At 36.8% G+C, this 17,257-nt stretch overlaps 1 protein-coding gene across 1 annotated transcript in view; it reads left to right on the top strand.

The window, feature by feature from the left end:
- BRIP1 (BRCA1 interacting DNA helicase 1) overlaps positions 1-17,257 on the top strand; it is a 116,762-nt gene that overhangs the window by 7,188 nt on the left and 92,317 nt on the right. The window contains exons 6-13 of the mRNA XM_086475255.1: positions 2,513-2,806; positions 3,293-3,514; positions 4,001-4,200; positions 8,342-8,474; positions 8,976-9,127; positions 9,548-9,719; positions 9,836-9,973; positions 10,388-10,549. Coding sequence (XP_086331381.1) covers positions 2,513-2,806; positions 3,293-3,514; positions 4,001-4,200; positions 8,342-8,474; positions 8,976-9,127; positions 9,548-9,719; positions 9,836-9,973; positions 10,388-10,549 — 1,473 coding nt within the window. The remainder of the gene's footprint in view (positions 1-2,512; positions 2,807-3,292; positions 3,515-4,000; positions 4,201-8,341; positions 8,475-8,975; positions 9,128-9,547; positions 9,720-9,835; positions 9,974-10,387; positions 10,550-17,257) is intronic.

The following is a 17,257-nucleotide window of genomic DNA, read 5'->3' as shown; positions in this document are numbered from 1 at the left end:
GGATAACAAAGAATTCAAGTGCAAATTGATACACTTGAATAATGTGCAAATAACATGAAGAACTCAACTTTTAAACTATGTTTTAAACATATTCTTACAGTTTCCCTTCATTATAAAGGACTTTCTGAAAAGGTTTTCCTTATTTATTTATGTGTTTTGGGCTAATGGTGTCTGTGGCTTTCAGAAATGTTACGACTACTGCAGGCAGTTTTATACTCTTACTAGTTGCTATAAAATCAGTCTGAGTTTATAACTTTCTCAATGTTGATTTGTTTTTATTTAAACTTTTTTCAAAGTTAAAGGTAACATTTTAAAACTGGAATACTGGCTAAAGTGCTTCTTAAAGCCAGTATTATACCTTCAGACCTTTTAAGAAAATCGTTTAAGGCCACCTGTAAAATGCTGTAATTTATAAGCTTTACATATAAGAACATTTTTAATTCTTTTCATAAAAAAGAAATACATCTGTGTTTTTTTTTTTTAAACCCATCGTAGAAGAGCCTTCTGTCCATGTTTATGCATATAGTTGTTTGAACTGTTTTTTCCTGTTGTTAGAATAACTTTTGCAAAATAGCTGCCTGATTGGTCCTAATATTTTTCTATTACTTTTATTTGGCAGATTAATCTAAGGTTTAGCGTTAGCAGTGAAGTACTGGTGGTATGGTATCAGCTTGGAATTCTGAGTATTCTTTATGCCTCTGAAAACACAATTGAACTTAAATTAAAATTAAAAGATGGCAAGAGGTAATGGCCTCAAGCTGCACCAGGGGAGATTTAGATTGGATATTAGGAGAAATGTCTTTGCTGAAAGAGCAGTTAGACATTGGATCAGGCTGCCCAGAGAGGTGGTGGAGTCACCATCCCTGGAGGTGTTCAAAAGACATATAGCTGTGGTGCTGAGGGACGTGGTTTGGTGGTGGGCTTGGCAGTGTTAGGATAGTGGTTGGACCTGATGATCTCAAAGGTCTTTTCCAACCAAAACGATTCTGTGATAAACGTATTCTTAAAGGCCCTACCCAGTAACTGCCTCGGTTATATTGACTGTCAGCATGGTGATGTGGTTTTCATTATTTCAAAGCGCAAAACAGGGTGTAGACGATAGGAATATCAAGGTACAATTTGCATTGCAGTTTGTGTGAGTACAGAGTTGAGTATTGCCGCATATGTAACGTATACCATATGTCAGCTGTTTCCTGCTTTGCTGCTGACAAGAGCCCCATTCATAACTCTTCTTTTTATCCTTTCAGTGAATAAGTAATTATTCAATATAGAAGGCAGGATATTTGGAACTGGCTATTTAATGTGGCAGCACACCGTAATGATATCTGCTGTTACTCGCAACCTGAGAGGGGAATGTAACAATTCCAGCATGGGTGTAACTTTATCTGCTTTGAGGCCTGTTTATTTGGCACATCAGTGAACCTTTTATCCCAGTGAGTGACAGCTCCAGAAGGGTTACATTTGCATGCATCCTATCATGTATTGTAATATTTAATGGCGGACAAGGCTGAGTGGGACTCGGGGTAATACGAACTTGCTTTTTCTCAGAGTGGAGGCTAAAAGAAGGTTTGATCCCCAGAATTGTGGTGTAACACACGGGGTGACTTAGCATTTGTTTGTAATGGATAATCTTACCAATTACAATTGAAAAGGGAGGGAGGAGGATTTGAGCGGGCAACTACATGTTGTTACTTGCACTTCACCTGAAAACCAAATACAAACTGGTTTACGTTGGAAGAATTAATTATTTTTTATGGGAGGTGTGTGTGGACATGGTTACTCGTGAGTTACTTGTTTTCTGTGTGTCTTTTCACAATAATTATTACAATTTCATGGCAGTTGTTCCAGTATTTTATGTTATGAAAGATGGTGCTTCTCAGGAAGAAAAAAAAAAAAAAAGGCTTTTAACAAATCTTTTACAGGATTAGGTTCTGTTTAGAATTATTCCCTATTTGTCTTTTATTCTTGTAGTTACTAGATGGCCTTTGACATAATGGCATGGCAAACATGTTTCTAATGGAGAATGTATGGCATTGTTTTGTCTGCAAACAGCTTTCATTAAACTGTCTAGCTTTCTCCTGCTTGCTTTAAGAAAAAGCGTTCTCAGTATTTTAATCGAGGTGTCTGGTCCCAAGGTTTTCTTCATTGAAGGTGCTGGACACTTTTTGTTCTGTAACAGGAGTGTCCTTATGCTGAAGCTTAAATGCGAGGAGTTCATTTGCATTATTCACACGTGTGACTACTCCACTGGAATAATAATTCTTTGTCCGATTGGGTTATGAAAAGTTGTATCTAGTGATTGCTAGAAGTTTTTTGAGATTTTTCAGGCATGAGGACGTGGCGTGCATGCTTTGACATTTTTAAACTTTTTGCAGTTTGATAGGCCAACCTGGTGATTTAATAGGCTATCGTGAACTATCCTGGAAGGCATTTGCTAGGTACAGCATGAGCAGATTTAGCACGTTCATCTCACAGTGGGATTTTGTTAACCTTTCTTTGTTTTGGGTTGCAGTCTTCTGGCCCTTGCACTGAGTGTTCCTGTTCTTCTGGAAAAGCAACTGATAAAGATACTGGTAACACAAAGAAGAAAGAAAATGGAGCTCGGTCGTTCATTCCCAAAATATTTTTTGGAACGCGAACGCACAAGCAAATATCCCAGATTACCAGAGAGTTGAAGAGAACGGCGTATTCCAGTGTCCCTATGACAATTCTTTCTAGCCGGGATTATACCTGTATTCATCCGGTGGTATCTAGTAGTGGTAGTAACAGGAACGAAATGTGTGTAGAATTGCTGGAAGGAAAACATGTGAGTAATTTTGTTTCAGAAAATGAACATTCATTTAAACATATTAAAATGGAAGGTGGTTGAACAGTTGGAATCATAACATTTTTTACTTCTATTTTGTTGTTTAAATGCCTCTTGATAATTCAGTTTATTATTTGTTAAAAAAAAAGTTGATACACAGTATCAATAATGAAAAAATTATGATTATAGGAATACTATTTATGACTGCTAGGTTAATGTTCTTACTAAGACTTAAATTGTCTTTGGTTTTATAGATGAAGAAGAAATAAGTGTCCTTTATTGATGTACCTTTTAGGAACGTGGATTTACCTGTTTTCTTTCTGACACTATGTGTTTTTCATTATCGTCTGACATAAAAAGTAGCTGTTAGAAATGTTTCCATTTCTAACATAAAGTCAAATGCATGTAACAACTTGGAGGATTTAAGCTTCCTTGTTTTTCATTATTTTTTGTAACCACTAACTATCTGCATTTATTTGCTTTTAGGGCAAGTCCTGTCTTTACTATCATGGTGTTCATAAACTCAGTGAACACCATGCCCTACAGTCTGCACATAGGATGTATCAGGCTTGGGACATTGAAGACCTAGTGAGCCTGGGAAAGAAGCTTCGTGCTTGTGCATATTTTGCGGCCAGAGAACTCATGGTGGGGGCAGATATTGTATTTTGTCCTTATAATTATCTCCTCGACTCGCAGATACGGGAGAGTGTAAGTATGTTTGTAAGAAAGATTACAATAACTGAAGTTAAAGGGAAGTTAAAAACCATAATGTTCACTGGCTAAAGTCAACTGGAATCTGGTTTATATCCAAAATATTATCTAGAAAATAACTCCTGGGTTTCCTCTCTTTTTTTTTTTTTTTTTTTTTTTGAATTTCTGTATTCCAAGTAATGCTTCCACTGGTCGCGTACTCTAGCTGATCAATCATGCGCTTTTTTTCAATCAGTGGAAGTGAAACCCTTGCAGACTTCACAATTGTCTGGTTTATGGAGAGTGTAGTAGGTTCAGATTATTTTCATCCAGGCTGAGATAAGGCGCTTTTTTTTTTTTCCCCTCCCCTGGGTTATTTTCTAGTGGATCAAAAAGCTTGCACCATGATGCAGAATAGGCACTTTTTTAACAGGATCCTGTTAGTTTCTGTTTCTTGTTAATGTCTTTCGCTCTGTTTTACTAGATAATAATTGTCTTTTTTAGATGGAAATTAACCTAAAAGGCCAAGTAGTCATTTTAGATGAAGCCCATAATATTGAGGACTGTGCTCGGGAGTCAGTGAGCTACAGTGTTACAGAAAGTCAACTAAGAGCTGCTCGAGAAGAGCTGGATTTGATGGTCAATAACAACATCAGACGGAAGGATCATGAGCCCCTGCGGGCTGTGTGCTGCTCTTTGATAAAGTAAGACAACTCTTTTTAATTCCATTATATCACTTAGTATTTCTTTAAAATCATGTTTAGGCTCCTTTTACTGATACGATTTACTGGTTACTATGTTGCATCTGATAAAATGCAACAGCAGAGGTGTACTTCAAACTATGCAATCACCTGATTTTTTGTTCATTTGAGGAATCCAGAGGGTTTTGATCTGTTTAAACAAATACATATATTACTCAAAGGGAAGCACTGAAATTCTGTTTTGGAAAGCATGTTATGCTCTTGAATGATGTGCTGATCTTTACAGGGCTTACTGTCCTGGTCATGAAGTTCTGTATGAAAATTTGACCTAAAAGAAATAATTTTTGTCTTCCACATGCTTCTGGTCGCTTATTTGACGATTAGTGATAGCACTTGGACAGGAAGTGTCCGGAACAGGTTGGAATCAGATTGGAACAGATTCTTCATAGTTGAAAGTGAATTTATCAGTCATACCCTTTGTTCTTCCTGCAAACAGATTGAAATTGAACAAAGAGATAAGGATCTGAAAAATTGGGGTACACGCAAATTCTCAGGAGAGACTTGTTGAAGTCTTTAGAGAAGTGAGGTAGCAAACTCTTTGCACAGAGCACGCACTATCCTCTTTGAATTTCTGATTATTCTCAGGCAAAAGTTGTCCACGCAGAGTTACTGATCTATCTTTCTCCCTGGACTGTATCAGTAGAATGTGGTTTTCGTAGAATCATTCAGGTTGGAAAAGACCTTTGGGATCATCAAGTCCAACCACCAACCCTACTCTACCAAGTACACCCCTAAACTGTATCTCCAAGCACCACATCTAAATGACCTTTAAGGGATGGTGACTCAACCACCTCCCTGGGCAGCCTATTCCAATGTCTGACAACCCTTTCGGTGAAAAATTTTTTCTTAATGTCTAGCCTAAACCTATCTTGGTGCAGCTTGAGTCCGTTCCCTCTTGTTCTATCATTCATTACCTGTGAGAAGAGCCCAGCACCTACTTCTCTACAATGTCCTCTCAGGTAGCTGTAGAGAGCAGTAAGGTCTCCCCTCAGCCTGCTTTTCTTAAGACTAAACAGCCCCAGTTCCCTCAGATGCTCTTCATGAGACTTATTCTCTAGGCCTTTCACCAGCTTTGTTGCCCTTCTCTGCACTCTCTCCAGCACCTCAATGTCTTTCTTGTATTGAGGTGCCCAGAACTGGACACAGTACTTGAGGTGTGGCCTCACCAGTGACGAGTACAGGGGGATGATCACCTCCCTACTTCTGCTGGCCACGCTATTCCTAATACAAGCCAGGATGCCATTGGCTTTTTTGGCCACCTGGGCACACTGTGGACTCGTGTTCAGCCGCTAATGTCATTATTTGCTTTTGTACTGAAATTGAAATCAAGGATGTGCCGAATGTCTTAGTACCTGCCTTGTCGGAACACGAGGATCGTGGAGTTCAGTGGATAGAGAAATGTGGATGATTGAGGGAGTGGTTTTGAAAACAAGAGTTGATCAGTAAGGCAGAAAGAAGCTGAAAACATGTAAAATATTCTTCTCTTCTCTGCTTCTTTCTGCCCTTGCGTCCATAAAGGAAAAGGTAGTAAGAGCTAAAAAGAAGGTAAAACCCAGAAACTGGAGACAGAATTAGGAGGACCTGAGCAGAAGCTGAAAATCGTGAGAGGGGATGGAACAGAAGCAAATGGACTGGGGGCAGAAGCTTGGGCAGGAGGGAAAGAAACAAGGGGTCAAGGGCAAAAGTCTTTTGGAGGGAGTGGGAACATGAAGAAGTTGAAACGTCAGTAGAGTCTGTCACCACTACAGAATGTGGAATTCAGTTCTATAGGCCTTAATTTTTGAACCTTTCTTTTGGGGGATCCAGGGACTGAAAGAGTTCAGAAACACACTGCTAATGAAACCTTGGACAACAAAGTCAGCAGAATAAAATTGAATAAAGATACAAGTGGCTCTGAAGTTAACTGAACTCTGATTCAGTGCATGCATCATTTTGTTGCATTAGTGGTTGGTGAAATTCACTTCAGAGTTCACTACAGCAAGTAGTTCACCATTTTTCCTCTCCTTCCTGTATTCTGAGAGTTAATGTTTGTGTGTCACAGAGACAAGTGACTTCTGTTTTTCTTTTTTTGTGGAAGCTAATTCTCCTACCTTGAGTATTTCAAATGTTAAATTTTAGGTAAAGATGAGAACAGCACAGCTGGAGATTTGATTGCCTCAAGCTTTTTAACCTTATCAGAAAAACTAAGGTTGATTGTCTTGGCAAATCTGCCAACAGCATGAAAAGCAGTTGTTGGAAAGCAGAACACTGGGTGTAAATGGCCAGTAGTTGGTAAAATGCTGTTGCATAGTGACATGGCTTTGCCAAATGCATGGGTAATTAGAAAAATCTTATTTCAGTTATAAAGATCCTGGGCCCTTAATCCAGAAAGCACTTAAGCGTGGGCTTAGTGCCACAGAGGTGCTAGAATGACCTTTCTGAGGAATTTGAAGATATACCGATAGAGATACTATGGCAAGCTTTTCTGATGAGATGCAGATTTACCAGCACAAATTACTTGGTTCAGTGGAGTAAGCTTTGTCAACAATGGCATTTTCTGGTAGGGAGAGAAGGAGCAAATATACTTTCTTGAGTTGAAGGCGTGTTTGTAACGTTCATTAAATCTTTTCTTGAAAATATTGCTTAAATTTTCACTTTAAAACCATAGGGACCTTTCTGGGAATCAAGCTAATTTTATTTCTGCTTACTGCTTTACTTTAAAAATAAATTAACAGATATTTCAAGTAAATGCTTTAAGATTAGATTTAATGGGATGGAATTTATTTAAGGATTTTCTGCTTTTTGTAGTATTTAATATTAGGAAGGTTGTTGTGTTAAGTTTGTGTTTGTATTTGTAGCATGACCATTTCAAAAGTATGTGATAGTGTTTGAAGTTCGTAAAAGGGAAACAGAAGTTTTACATTTCTTGAAGTATTTAATCCGATGTAAATATGTTTCATTTCTGTTTATAGTGGCCTTTTCCTGATTCTAGTACCAGGTCATTTTGATGTTACATTTGAGAAAATGGGGCAGAGTACTACACTGGTGAAGTTCTGCCTGTGTTAGTGAGCATCATTACTTAATAAGATAAAGCCAATTATAGCTAAAGAAGCGATTGTCATGGTAGTATTTATGGGGTTTTGTTTGCATTTATCCTGGCAAAAGGAAAGGATTTTAATTGTTCCATTGATGAGATTATTTGCAATGACAGGACAGGGAATTTGGAACCGAAACAGTCACTAAACGTTGTCACGTTAGTTGATAATGATTAGCTGATTTTACAGATAAATATTTTGAACTGTCGTAGAAATGACAGCTGTCTTTCTGATGCCTCCTGCTGGTTGATGAAACGGACAGCTTCGGCATTTCCTGAGAGGGAGGAAGCCTGCCTGCTTGTCTAGACGGAGGGAAGGTCTTGTAACACTGCAGGGATGATGAAGGACACATTCAGTCAGAGAAAATTGTAGCTTTGCTAGAAATGAGAGGGTCTGCATTCTTCGATCACGTTTTTAGAAAGTCTTGTCACATTTTGCATTGTCAGTACAATTATAATTCTGCTTAATTTTCAAATTCTAGCAGAGTTACAAATACCTGTAGGTAGGTTAAAATATGCTCTTTTTCTTGCCCTACCTTTCCTTACTGTGTATAAATAGTAGAAGTACTTAATTCATGCCTCAAGATTTATTCTTAACAGGAAAGCCTGCGATTGACGGGGTCATAAACCAACTTGCATCAGTTAGAGTAATAATGAGTGGCTTTAAAAGTACAGTAGAAATCTTTCTTAAACGAGCCTGACATCTTAAGAACAGGTTGTATTTTAATCCTTTTTCTTTGTTGTAAAGATATTGTATGGTGATAAAATATAAACTTAAAGGGACAAATTTTTCTCTCACTTCAATGAGCTGCATCAAGCAGTTCTGTGGAGGGGTTAGTTTAACAGTGGAAAACTGGCATAAGGAAAAGCAGAATCTCTCTCCACTTACATGTAAATGTGTTTGTCATCATCATCATAGGAGAGTGGTACAATTTTTGAGGTTTGGTTTCTACCTGCAAAGTGTCTCTGAAATTAATGCTGAATTTATTTCTAATTTCTCTCTCTTTACAGCTGGTTACAGGAGAGCTCTAGTCTACTAGTAGAAACAGGGTATGAAACTTCCTGTAAGGTCTGGAGTGGAAAAGAAATGCTCACCATTTTGCACAAAATGGGAATAACTGGTATCACTTTTCCCATTTTACAGGTAATGTTGTATGCTATACAAATGAGTACCAGAGTGCATAATATTGGTGTTATTATCATCTTAAAATGTACAGAAGTTAGATGCTACGGATCTTTTCATTTACTGGAATACTCTGAAAAGCTGTCTGAAAATGATACCAGGAGTAATCCTCTTGAGCTACCAGAATTTGTGGAGAATCAATGTTTTAAAGGATATAATTGACCACGTACAATTATTTAAATTGAACTATTGAGTCAGTGATAGTTTTGTCTGTTCTATCGATCTGCATTTTTATTGACTGTTGAAATGTGTTTAGCCTATTTTCAAGTTTATCCCTCCTGTCCGTATAAGACACATACAGTGTTGTTACTTTCCCTTTCCAATGCTGTCTTCAGTCTGACTTTATAGGTACCTTCGGTGAACTTTTAAAACAGTGTGCTGCGAGTCTTGTGTCTGCGTTAGCTTTGTGTTTGAGAACATACTTAGAATGTTGTTAATGTGGAATTTGTTTGCCTCTTACAGAAACATCTTGCTACCGTCCTGGAAAAAGAAGAAAAAATGTCAGTGCTCGGTAGAGAGGAACTTATTGTGATACCAGTTGTGAGCCCTGCCACTCAGATTGTGCTGAAAGGGTTATTCATGGTTCTTCTATGTCTTTTTAAAGATAATAGCAGGTCAGTGCAAATACATAGCCTGAGCTGTGTGGTGGAGTTTAGTTCAGCTGCTTTGCCAAACTGCCTCTTTCATTTGTGAACACCTCAGTTACAGTGTCTGGTGTAAATTTGAAGGTTACGTGTACATTTTCTTCGTGTGTTGCCAAGTCAAATATGCATGGGTTTTGTTTTTCCACATAGCACTTATTGTTTGGCTGTCTTGATGTCTTGACTACTAATGCTAGCAGTTACAAAAATTTCTGATTTAAACCTTAACTTCAGCTATTAATTATTGTAAAGCTTCACTGTTTTTTCAGAAAGTAAAATCTTATTTTTTATACTTAAGCTGTAAATGTGTTGTAGCTACAAAGCCTTTGCTTTGTACAAGCTTAATGCTTGCAGTTTGCTTAATTTATTGATATTTCTGTGTCTCTATATTAGGTATGCAGATGATTACAGAGTTGCTCTACAACAAACTTACACTTGGGTGAATGAAAACCAAGTTGATGTTTCTGATACAAATGCCTTCTCTATGCGGCCCAAGCGTAAAAGGAGTTTGCGGCAGAAAACCGTAGTCCACATGCTTAATTTTTGGTGCTTGAATCCCGCCGTGGTAAGCTGAGTGTGAAGTAGAAGGCCTTAAGTAGTCTGAATGATAACAAATACATAGAAGATCTTAAGGTGATTGTATTGATTTTCTAAATTCCTGCTTTTCTTTCTCCAACCTAGGCTTTTTCAGACTTAAGTGATGTTAGAACAATTGTTCTGACATCAGGTACACTCTCTCCAATGGATTCATTTTCTTCAGAGCTTGGTGTGAAGTTTTCCATTCAGTTGGAGGCAAATCACGTTATTCGGAACTCACAGGTAAACTTTCGCATCGTTGTTCCCTCTCCTGAGGTGTAATCCTGGCCACTGTAAGAGAATCAATAACTTGACAGTGAAAATTATGACAAACCCATTCCATAAGTAGAAAGAAACATACAGAACAGATAGTTGCTTGGATTAATGCAACTGTAAAGTACCCTTTCAAATGAAAAAAGGGGCAATTTTTAAACCCATACTCACCTGGAAAAGTTGAAGTCATGCTATTTTGGCAATTGCCATCTTGTATCAGTTATTGCACTTTCTCTTCTATTTTTAAGTACTGGAATTAATTTGTTTAGAAATACCTCGATATTTTCCTTTACACTTAAAATTTCGTTATTTGACCTCATGTAGTTTAATGCAGTTTGTGTCACATATTTTAGAATTAACCTTTTTTCATATGAAATACACCAGGTTTGGGTTGGCACTGTTGGAGCAGGCCCTAACGGTCGGAAGTTATGTGCCACGTTCCAGCATACAGAGACCTTTGAGTTCCAGGATGAGGTGGGAGCACTTCTGCTTTCAGTGTGTCAGACAGTTGGCCAAGGAATTTTGTGCTTTTTGCCATCCTATAAGGTAAGAAACTCTTAATTCATATTCTTCTTCTGAAATCACACACGCTCCACTTGAAAATGTGCTGGTAATCTTTTGCTTTTATCTTATGCTTTTATATATATATAATTTATATAGGCTTCCTCATATATAAATATGCATAAATATGTTTATAAAATAAATGTATTGTAATAACACACTGTGATTATATTATATTTGATTTCTTGGATCTCGTATTGGCTAGCATACAAGTTTGTTCTTGTGAAAAAACATGTTCATATTTGTTTTCAACAGATGGCTATATCTTAATTAGTGAGTACAATTTTTTCAATTAGTTTTACCAAAAAAAACCCACACCCAGACTGAGCTGCATTTTTTCCTTAATTTTTTTCCCTGAATATTTTGGAATTATTTAAAAAAAAAAAGAAAAAAAATCTCCTCCATGTAAGCACAGATCATGAAAGGAAACGTCATGTGTATAGCTTAGCAGCAAGAATGCTTTTGCATGTTCTTTGCACACTGTTTGGATGCAGTATTCATCCCTGCAATTTCTTTCCCTGTTTCTTGTTCGATTTCACTCCATTGGAGATTCTTGTATATTTTTCTTGAGTCGGGAGAATTGCTTACTGGCATTGGCTGAAAGGAATCAAATTGCTCGATTTCAAACTATGTAATATTTCCCTGACAACAGGTACCTAATTATGGTTAATCGGTACCTCACAGCAGTTCTGCTTTCTTCTCTGTTAGTTCTTACTGTTATTTATGGTCAGCTCTGAGGAACAGGAATATAAACCTGCAATATAATTCTGTAATTCATGTCCATTTTTCTTGTAATGCTTGCAAGAGTGTGACTTTTTTTGTTTTAAACCATCACTTATGATTTTTGAAAATCCTCTCAACAAACAAAACAAAAACCTGTCAAAAAAACAAACCCCCAAAAATCATACCAAATGAACCAAAACCCCAGCATGATGGAAATAAAGGTTTCGGACCATTTCCCTCATCTCTAAGGTTCCTGAACACAGAATATTTTAAAAAAGGAAATAAAAAATATTTTTTTCTTTTTTGCAAAACCTTGTTAGTTTTGTTATTTAACTGAAGAGGCTGCAAAGTGAGGGTTTTTTGTTCACTGGCAGTCCATAAAGAATTGCGGCCATCAGTGCAATTACTGACAGTAACCATTAGGTGACAACATTAGACCATGTAATGTACAGTCACTGAAAAGAAACAGATTACTGACTATGAATTTATTTAATCTAGCTCACAAAACTATGCGCTTATATGCAAAGTTAATGATCTGAAAAGAAATTTAGCATTCAGTTTATTTAAGAATTTAAATGGGAGCATATTTCAGTTTTCAGTATCATCGTTATTCTTCTACTCAAGTGTCTAACCTTGAGCAGTATGTGATAGCTGATCTTGCGTATACAGACCTGACAAATATTTATGAAAGTTTTTATGAGAATAGTAATCTGAATTGAAAGTATAGAGAGACTCTAATGACATTTAATAAAGAAGGAAAGAGATTGCTGGACAGCTCTGGTGCCCTTCCCCCTTTCACTGCCCTTATGCTTTACTGAAAGGTCATCTAGCTAAACACGTTGAGTGGTTTCTTTTTCTTTGTGGGAACACTTCCATGATCCTAGTGAAAGTAGTGATAAATATAAATTGCAGACAATTGAAGGATGATATTTTAAAATCACATTGCCAATATTTTTCTACGGATGCCCTTTTTCATTCTACTTCTTTTCTGCTGGATCGGGTTGCCTTTAAGTCTGAGATTAATATGTTGAAAACACAGAATAATGTAAGGATAAGCATATTAGTACAGGGAAAACAAGGTCTTTTTTTGTCATCATCCAGAATATCGCTTACCTGCACATTTGCTTTTCAAAACTGATTTTCAGATATTTTCATGGGGAAATTGCTACATCTCTTTAAAAAACTGCAGCTTTTAAAGAATTTTTGAAGACTATCAAGATCTGATTAATATACATGATCAAGTATCTCACTAAATTAACTATTATGAGTTAAGTAGATTTTTTTTTTGAGGGCTCAACCTGTTTTATGAATTGGAGTTTCAACTGGAATAAGTGAAAAATAAAGTCTTTTGAAATGTCCGGAAGGCTGAGGGCCATGCTCTGAATTTTGAGTACCGACTGTCCAGGTAATTTGATGGAGCTCGATTTTAAGCATGTACATTGGATTTCAGTTTGGTTACACATACAGGTGCATTTTTCAGTGCAGAATTCTCTTTCAGTTTTAAGAATTTGTGGCTCAGCAATGATGTCCTTTTTGATCTCCAACAGAAGCCCAGCTTCTAGGATGGCTCTGTTTCAGTGCCTCACTTCCAGCACTCATGCTGCACATTTTTACCTGTTTGCCTGAAAACCTTTTGACAATTACCCCTAATGATTTTGCTTTGTAAATAAAGTTAATTTTATTTTTCTGGAAGCCCATTATTAATTTAATTCAGGTAATAAATTCTATGTTACTTTCCTTGTTTTTATAAGGAGAATGCTAGAGACAGGGGTAGCATCTTACTGCACTTCCATTCATTTCTGTTCGCTTTGACTTTTCATAGTCTTCTGTTCACTTGAATGAAATACAGGTAAAGAATGGTACATCAACAATTTTTGTCCTCAGTCCATGGGAATAGAAAGAATGGAGGGTCTAACACCTGCCGCAGGAGGCAAAAGTTGAGAACCCTGCCTGGCAGTTTGTGATGAACGATGTTGGGACCCTAGAGCTAGCACCCAGGCAGTGTTCTCTTACTGCTTGTCCTGTTACTCAGAACTGCATTGCACGATGTCGGAAATAAAATAGATTTATGGCAGCCATAGAACAAACAATACCATTTGAACTTCACAGTCTGGAATTTAAGGGGCTTTTATGAATAACGCTTAGTTCTCTGTAGTGTCTGGAATTTCGGGTTGCTTTGTGTACATTAAGGAAGTGATCTACCAATGCTTGGTGAAAGTGGTAACCCCTGTATTCCCATTACAGCTGGAGAAACAAACTTAGAAATTTAGTGTTTTGTTTCAGGCTTCTGAAGTGTATAACAGAAAAAATATCTCATACTCACCTAGAAGATATCAACCTGCTAGAAAGTTTCCATGTGCAAATAAATACAGGGCAAGTAATATTTCTAAATGTCAACACATTAACCTAATCATAACATGAGAAAACTGGATGCTGCTTGTAGAACATCTGAGATGAACATTATAAATGTCAGCAGAGCATGTTGCTGTAGGAGCTAGCATTTGAGTCATATGCTCCTTCCAGTGCTAATGCATGCAAAAAGCCTCCATTGATGGCTTGCATTTTTCCTCTATTAGAGTTTCTTCAGGTAGATTATTTCTTGGGAGATTCTAGATTTCTTTGAACAAGCTGTCTACTGCCAGGAAGAGGTCGTAGTCACTTGTCTGTGTTTTGCTCTGGAGTGCCCCTTGCAACAAGATATTTATAACCTGTAGAATGTTATTCAACTGTTTTGTAAAGAATTTAAAGTCCACAACATTGTAAGCCTGTGTTCCTTCCTAGGGATCAGTTTAAGAAAATACTTTGTCAGCCTGAGTAGGTACCTTCCAAAGTTGTATGAATGTATGAACTGCTGTTACTGCAAAAAAATCTGAACTAAAAAGAATTCACCTGTTATCTTCCTCTGTGCCTCTCCATCTCCTATTTGTGGTTTGGTTTTTTTTTTTTTTTTTTAAACAAAGCAGCTGTAGCCCAAAGAAGTCAGTGCAGTTTTGTGGGAAAAGTCTGCCACCTTGTTATCTCTCTAATTTGCAATTACTAGATACAATGTGAATACGATAAAAGCAGTAGTAGAAAAACTTCAGGTATTTGAATAAACACATTTTTCATTGAAAAGTGACTGTTTAAATGTACGTATTGCAAATATCCAAGGTTAATGATGCAACAGTGGAAAATATATGAACGAGAAGAAAACAATGCGTCAGAGGTACATCTTCAAATTTGATAGGTGTCTGTTCATGTTATGAACAGCTGTGATGCCATGTTTCATGAATGGGATAATCTACAATAACATACAGATTTTTATTGTCGTTGTCAAAGTTCTGGCATGTTGACTTTTTTTTAAAATAAGCTTAATCTTAGCATTTACTAAATTGCAAACCTAGATCACTTTTAGGGCTACTAAAACTGGTGATACTATGCAACAAAAATGCATTTACGTGAAAATCGGTAGCAACTCCACCAAAAACACTCTATAAAAGAGAATATCAGGAGGTGAAAAGATTACTCAGAAATCTAAGATGCTTTTAAACAAGATTAAGATAAGGACCATTAGGGTTCATGTTGCCGACCTGTCTGCATTAAGATATATCTTGCCTGGTGCCTGCATCTTAGATGATTCATTCAATATGTGTCATATCAAAGTCAAGGTATCCAGCAAGGAGAAAAATGCTAATGCTTATAAATTTTAGTGATAATCCATCATGATGAATTAACTGACCTTTCTTTGGTAGCTTTTTTACAAAATAAGCTTTGGACAATAATGTTAATGTTGGTGGGGTTTGGGGGTTTGTTTGTTTTGTGGTTTTTTCTATGCAGCATTATTGGTTAATTTGTATCTGCTAATTGTTGAGCCATAACTTGGAGGTAAAATTGTTTAAGTAACGTAATTGCTCAAAAGGGTTTGAATGATTGTTTTCAATAGTAAAACTTATGAACTGATAAGTATTGTTGCTTGAGAATCCAAGATTTGTTTACTACTATAATTTTTTCCCCTGCACATTTAAGATGTGGTGTTCCCCATTGATTCAGATGAATCATATTTCTCCTGAATCTGCTTTTCTTTACAAAGCTTTAACTTTTGGGGTCAAATAGCATTTTTACGCAGTAGTTGTACAGTGTATTTTGCATTATACTGTATCAAATGGTTTTGTAGAGGGAAATGGCTTGAGCAAATGAAGGAATTTCAAGAAATACTAGCCTTAAAAGATATAAATACTAACTGCTTTGTTGTCTGTCTCATGAACCTCTTAGAAGTGGCTGAATGATCTAAATCTACATTTTAAAAATTATTTGTTACCCTCTTTATGAAGTATTTACATCCAAATGTCCATAAAATAAACACTTTTTTTTCATACCCGTTGTGTTACAGTTTTAAAATGCAGGTGACAGTTCTTTGAGGTTTACAGCTATGGTGCTATATGAGTTTTACCTCTGAGTAGTTAATTTCAAAAGTAGTGAACAGAAATGGAAAAGAAAATGAATTAAGAATTTTTAAGTGTTTCTTGTATTGCATTAACATTCGTTGTCTTTGTAGGTGTATCTTCCAGCAGATTAATCTTTTTAGGGGAATTTAGCGGAGAATAATGAGAAAGTAGCAAGATTTTCTTACAACTAAACATTACCTGCTGAAAAACTGTTGAACTGTCTAGAGCTTTTGCCGTGTACTGCAATGGTTCTGAGGGTTGTTGAAGAATAACTAACAAATACTGCATTGGAACAAAGTGGTTGAAGGCATTTGTTTCCTAGAGCACTTTGTGTGGGTGACCTTTTTTTTTTTTTTTTGGACTGATGAATTTCTAGTAAGGCTGGTTGGTATATCCTAAAGAAGTTTCTCATACATCCTATATTAAGGGGTGGTTTTGAGTTTTGTTCTTGTTCACTAGCCCTTCATTGGGAGCTAGGGCAGGGGAAAAGAACAACAGAACAGACAAAGTAAAAGAGGAAACAGGAATTATAAGGCTAATTGAAAACACTGCTCCATTATTGAAGTAGCACTTTTGTATCTAAGGGTATCATTTTAAAAGCAAGCAAAACCATGAGAAAATACTTTTTAGGTCACTTTACTGCAGATGCTATTGAACTTGAGGTTTAAATACAAGGATAAATGCTTGCAATACAGTCAGTTGTTACTTTTCTGAGCAAATGAGTATGTCACAAGTTTTGTGCTCAATAAATCTGAGACCAAACTATTCAATATCCAATCTTGAATACTTACAACAGTCTCAAGCCTACTACTAATGACCAAATACCCTTCATCATAAATTGGCATTGCCTTGTACTGTGTCAATGTGTAGGTACAGACCAATTAGTGCTGCCTTGCATTTGCTGTTTCCCTTGAGAATTTTGAGGTAAGGTTATAATGATACATGTATAGTAACTTTTGTCACTTTCAAAAAAATAAATGCTGGATTTCACACTTGAGTTTCTATGTATCTCATAATTTTCAGAGCTGCTAGTTCAGAGTTTAAGTTCTGTGAATCTCGTCCCATTTTCCTGTTCTCTTGGCTGATCAAGTTTTCTTCAATGAGAACAGGCAGCATTGGGTGACAGTAAATCCATTTGGACTGGAGCACCCCTGGTTATTGTCTTGGCTCCCTTTCCGTGTTTAAGGTATCAAGCAAAGCTGCAGTGAAGTTGCAGACAAGTGCTGTTTACCGTTCTGTTGACAAACCGTTCTTGACAGTTACACAAATTTAGGCAAGCAGATCTTAACAATATTAATTGACTCTGTGTGGAGTGTAGAGCGTGGCAATAAGTCTAACTTGTGCTGCTTTCAAACAGATGGAGAATCTTCAGGTTCAGTCTCAGTAGTTACTTGGAATAAACAGGAGGGACCTCGGTTTAACCTCTGTCTATTGCTCTCTTCTGCCATTGTGCAGCAGTGTGTCTGAGTTGGATATGAGACCAAGTCCTTGAATATACTGTCTCCTGGCCTGGACATGAATGTGCCGCTCCTGTATATGACAGGCT

The sequence above is a fragment of the Leptosomus discolor genome, chromosome 18 (genome assembly GCF_034619465.1).
Source record: "Leptosomus discolor isolate bLepDis1 chromosome 18, bLepDis1.hap2, whole genome shotgun sequence".
NCBI classification, from domain to species: domain Eukaryota; kingdom Metazoa; phylum Chordata; class Aves; order Leptosomiformes; family Leptosomidae; genus Leptosomus; species Leptosomus discolor.
The sequence above is the reverse complement of the archived record's forward strand: the minus strand, read 5'-3'. Positions and strand labels throughout refer to the sequence as shown.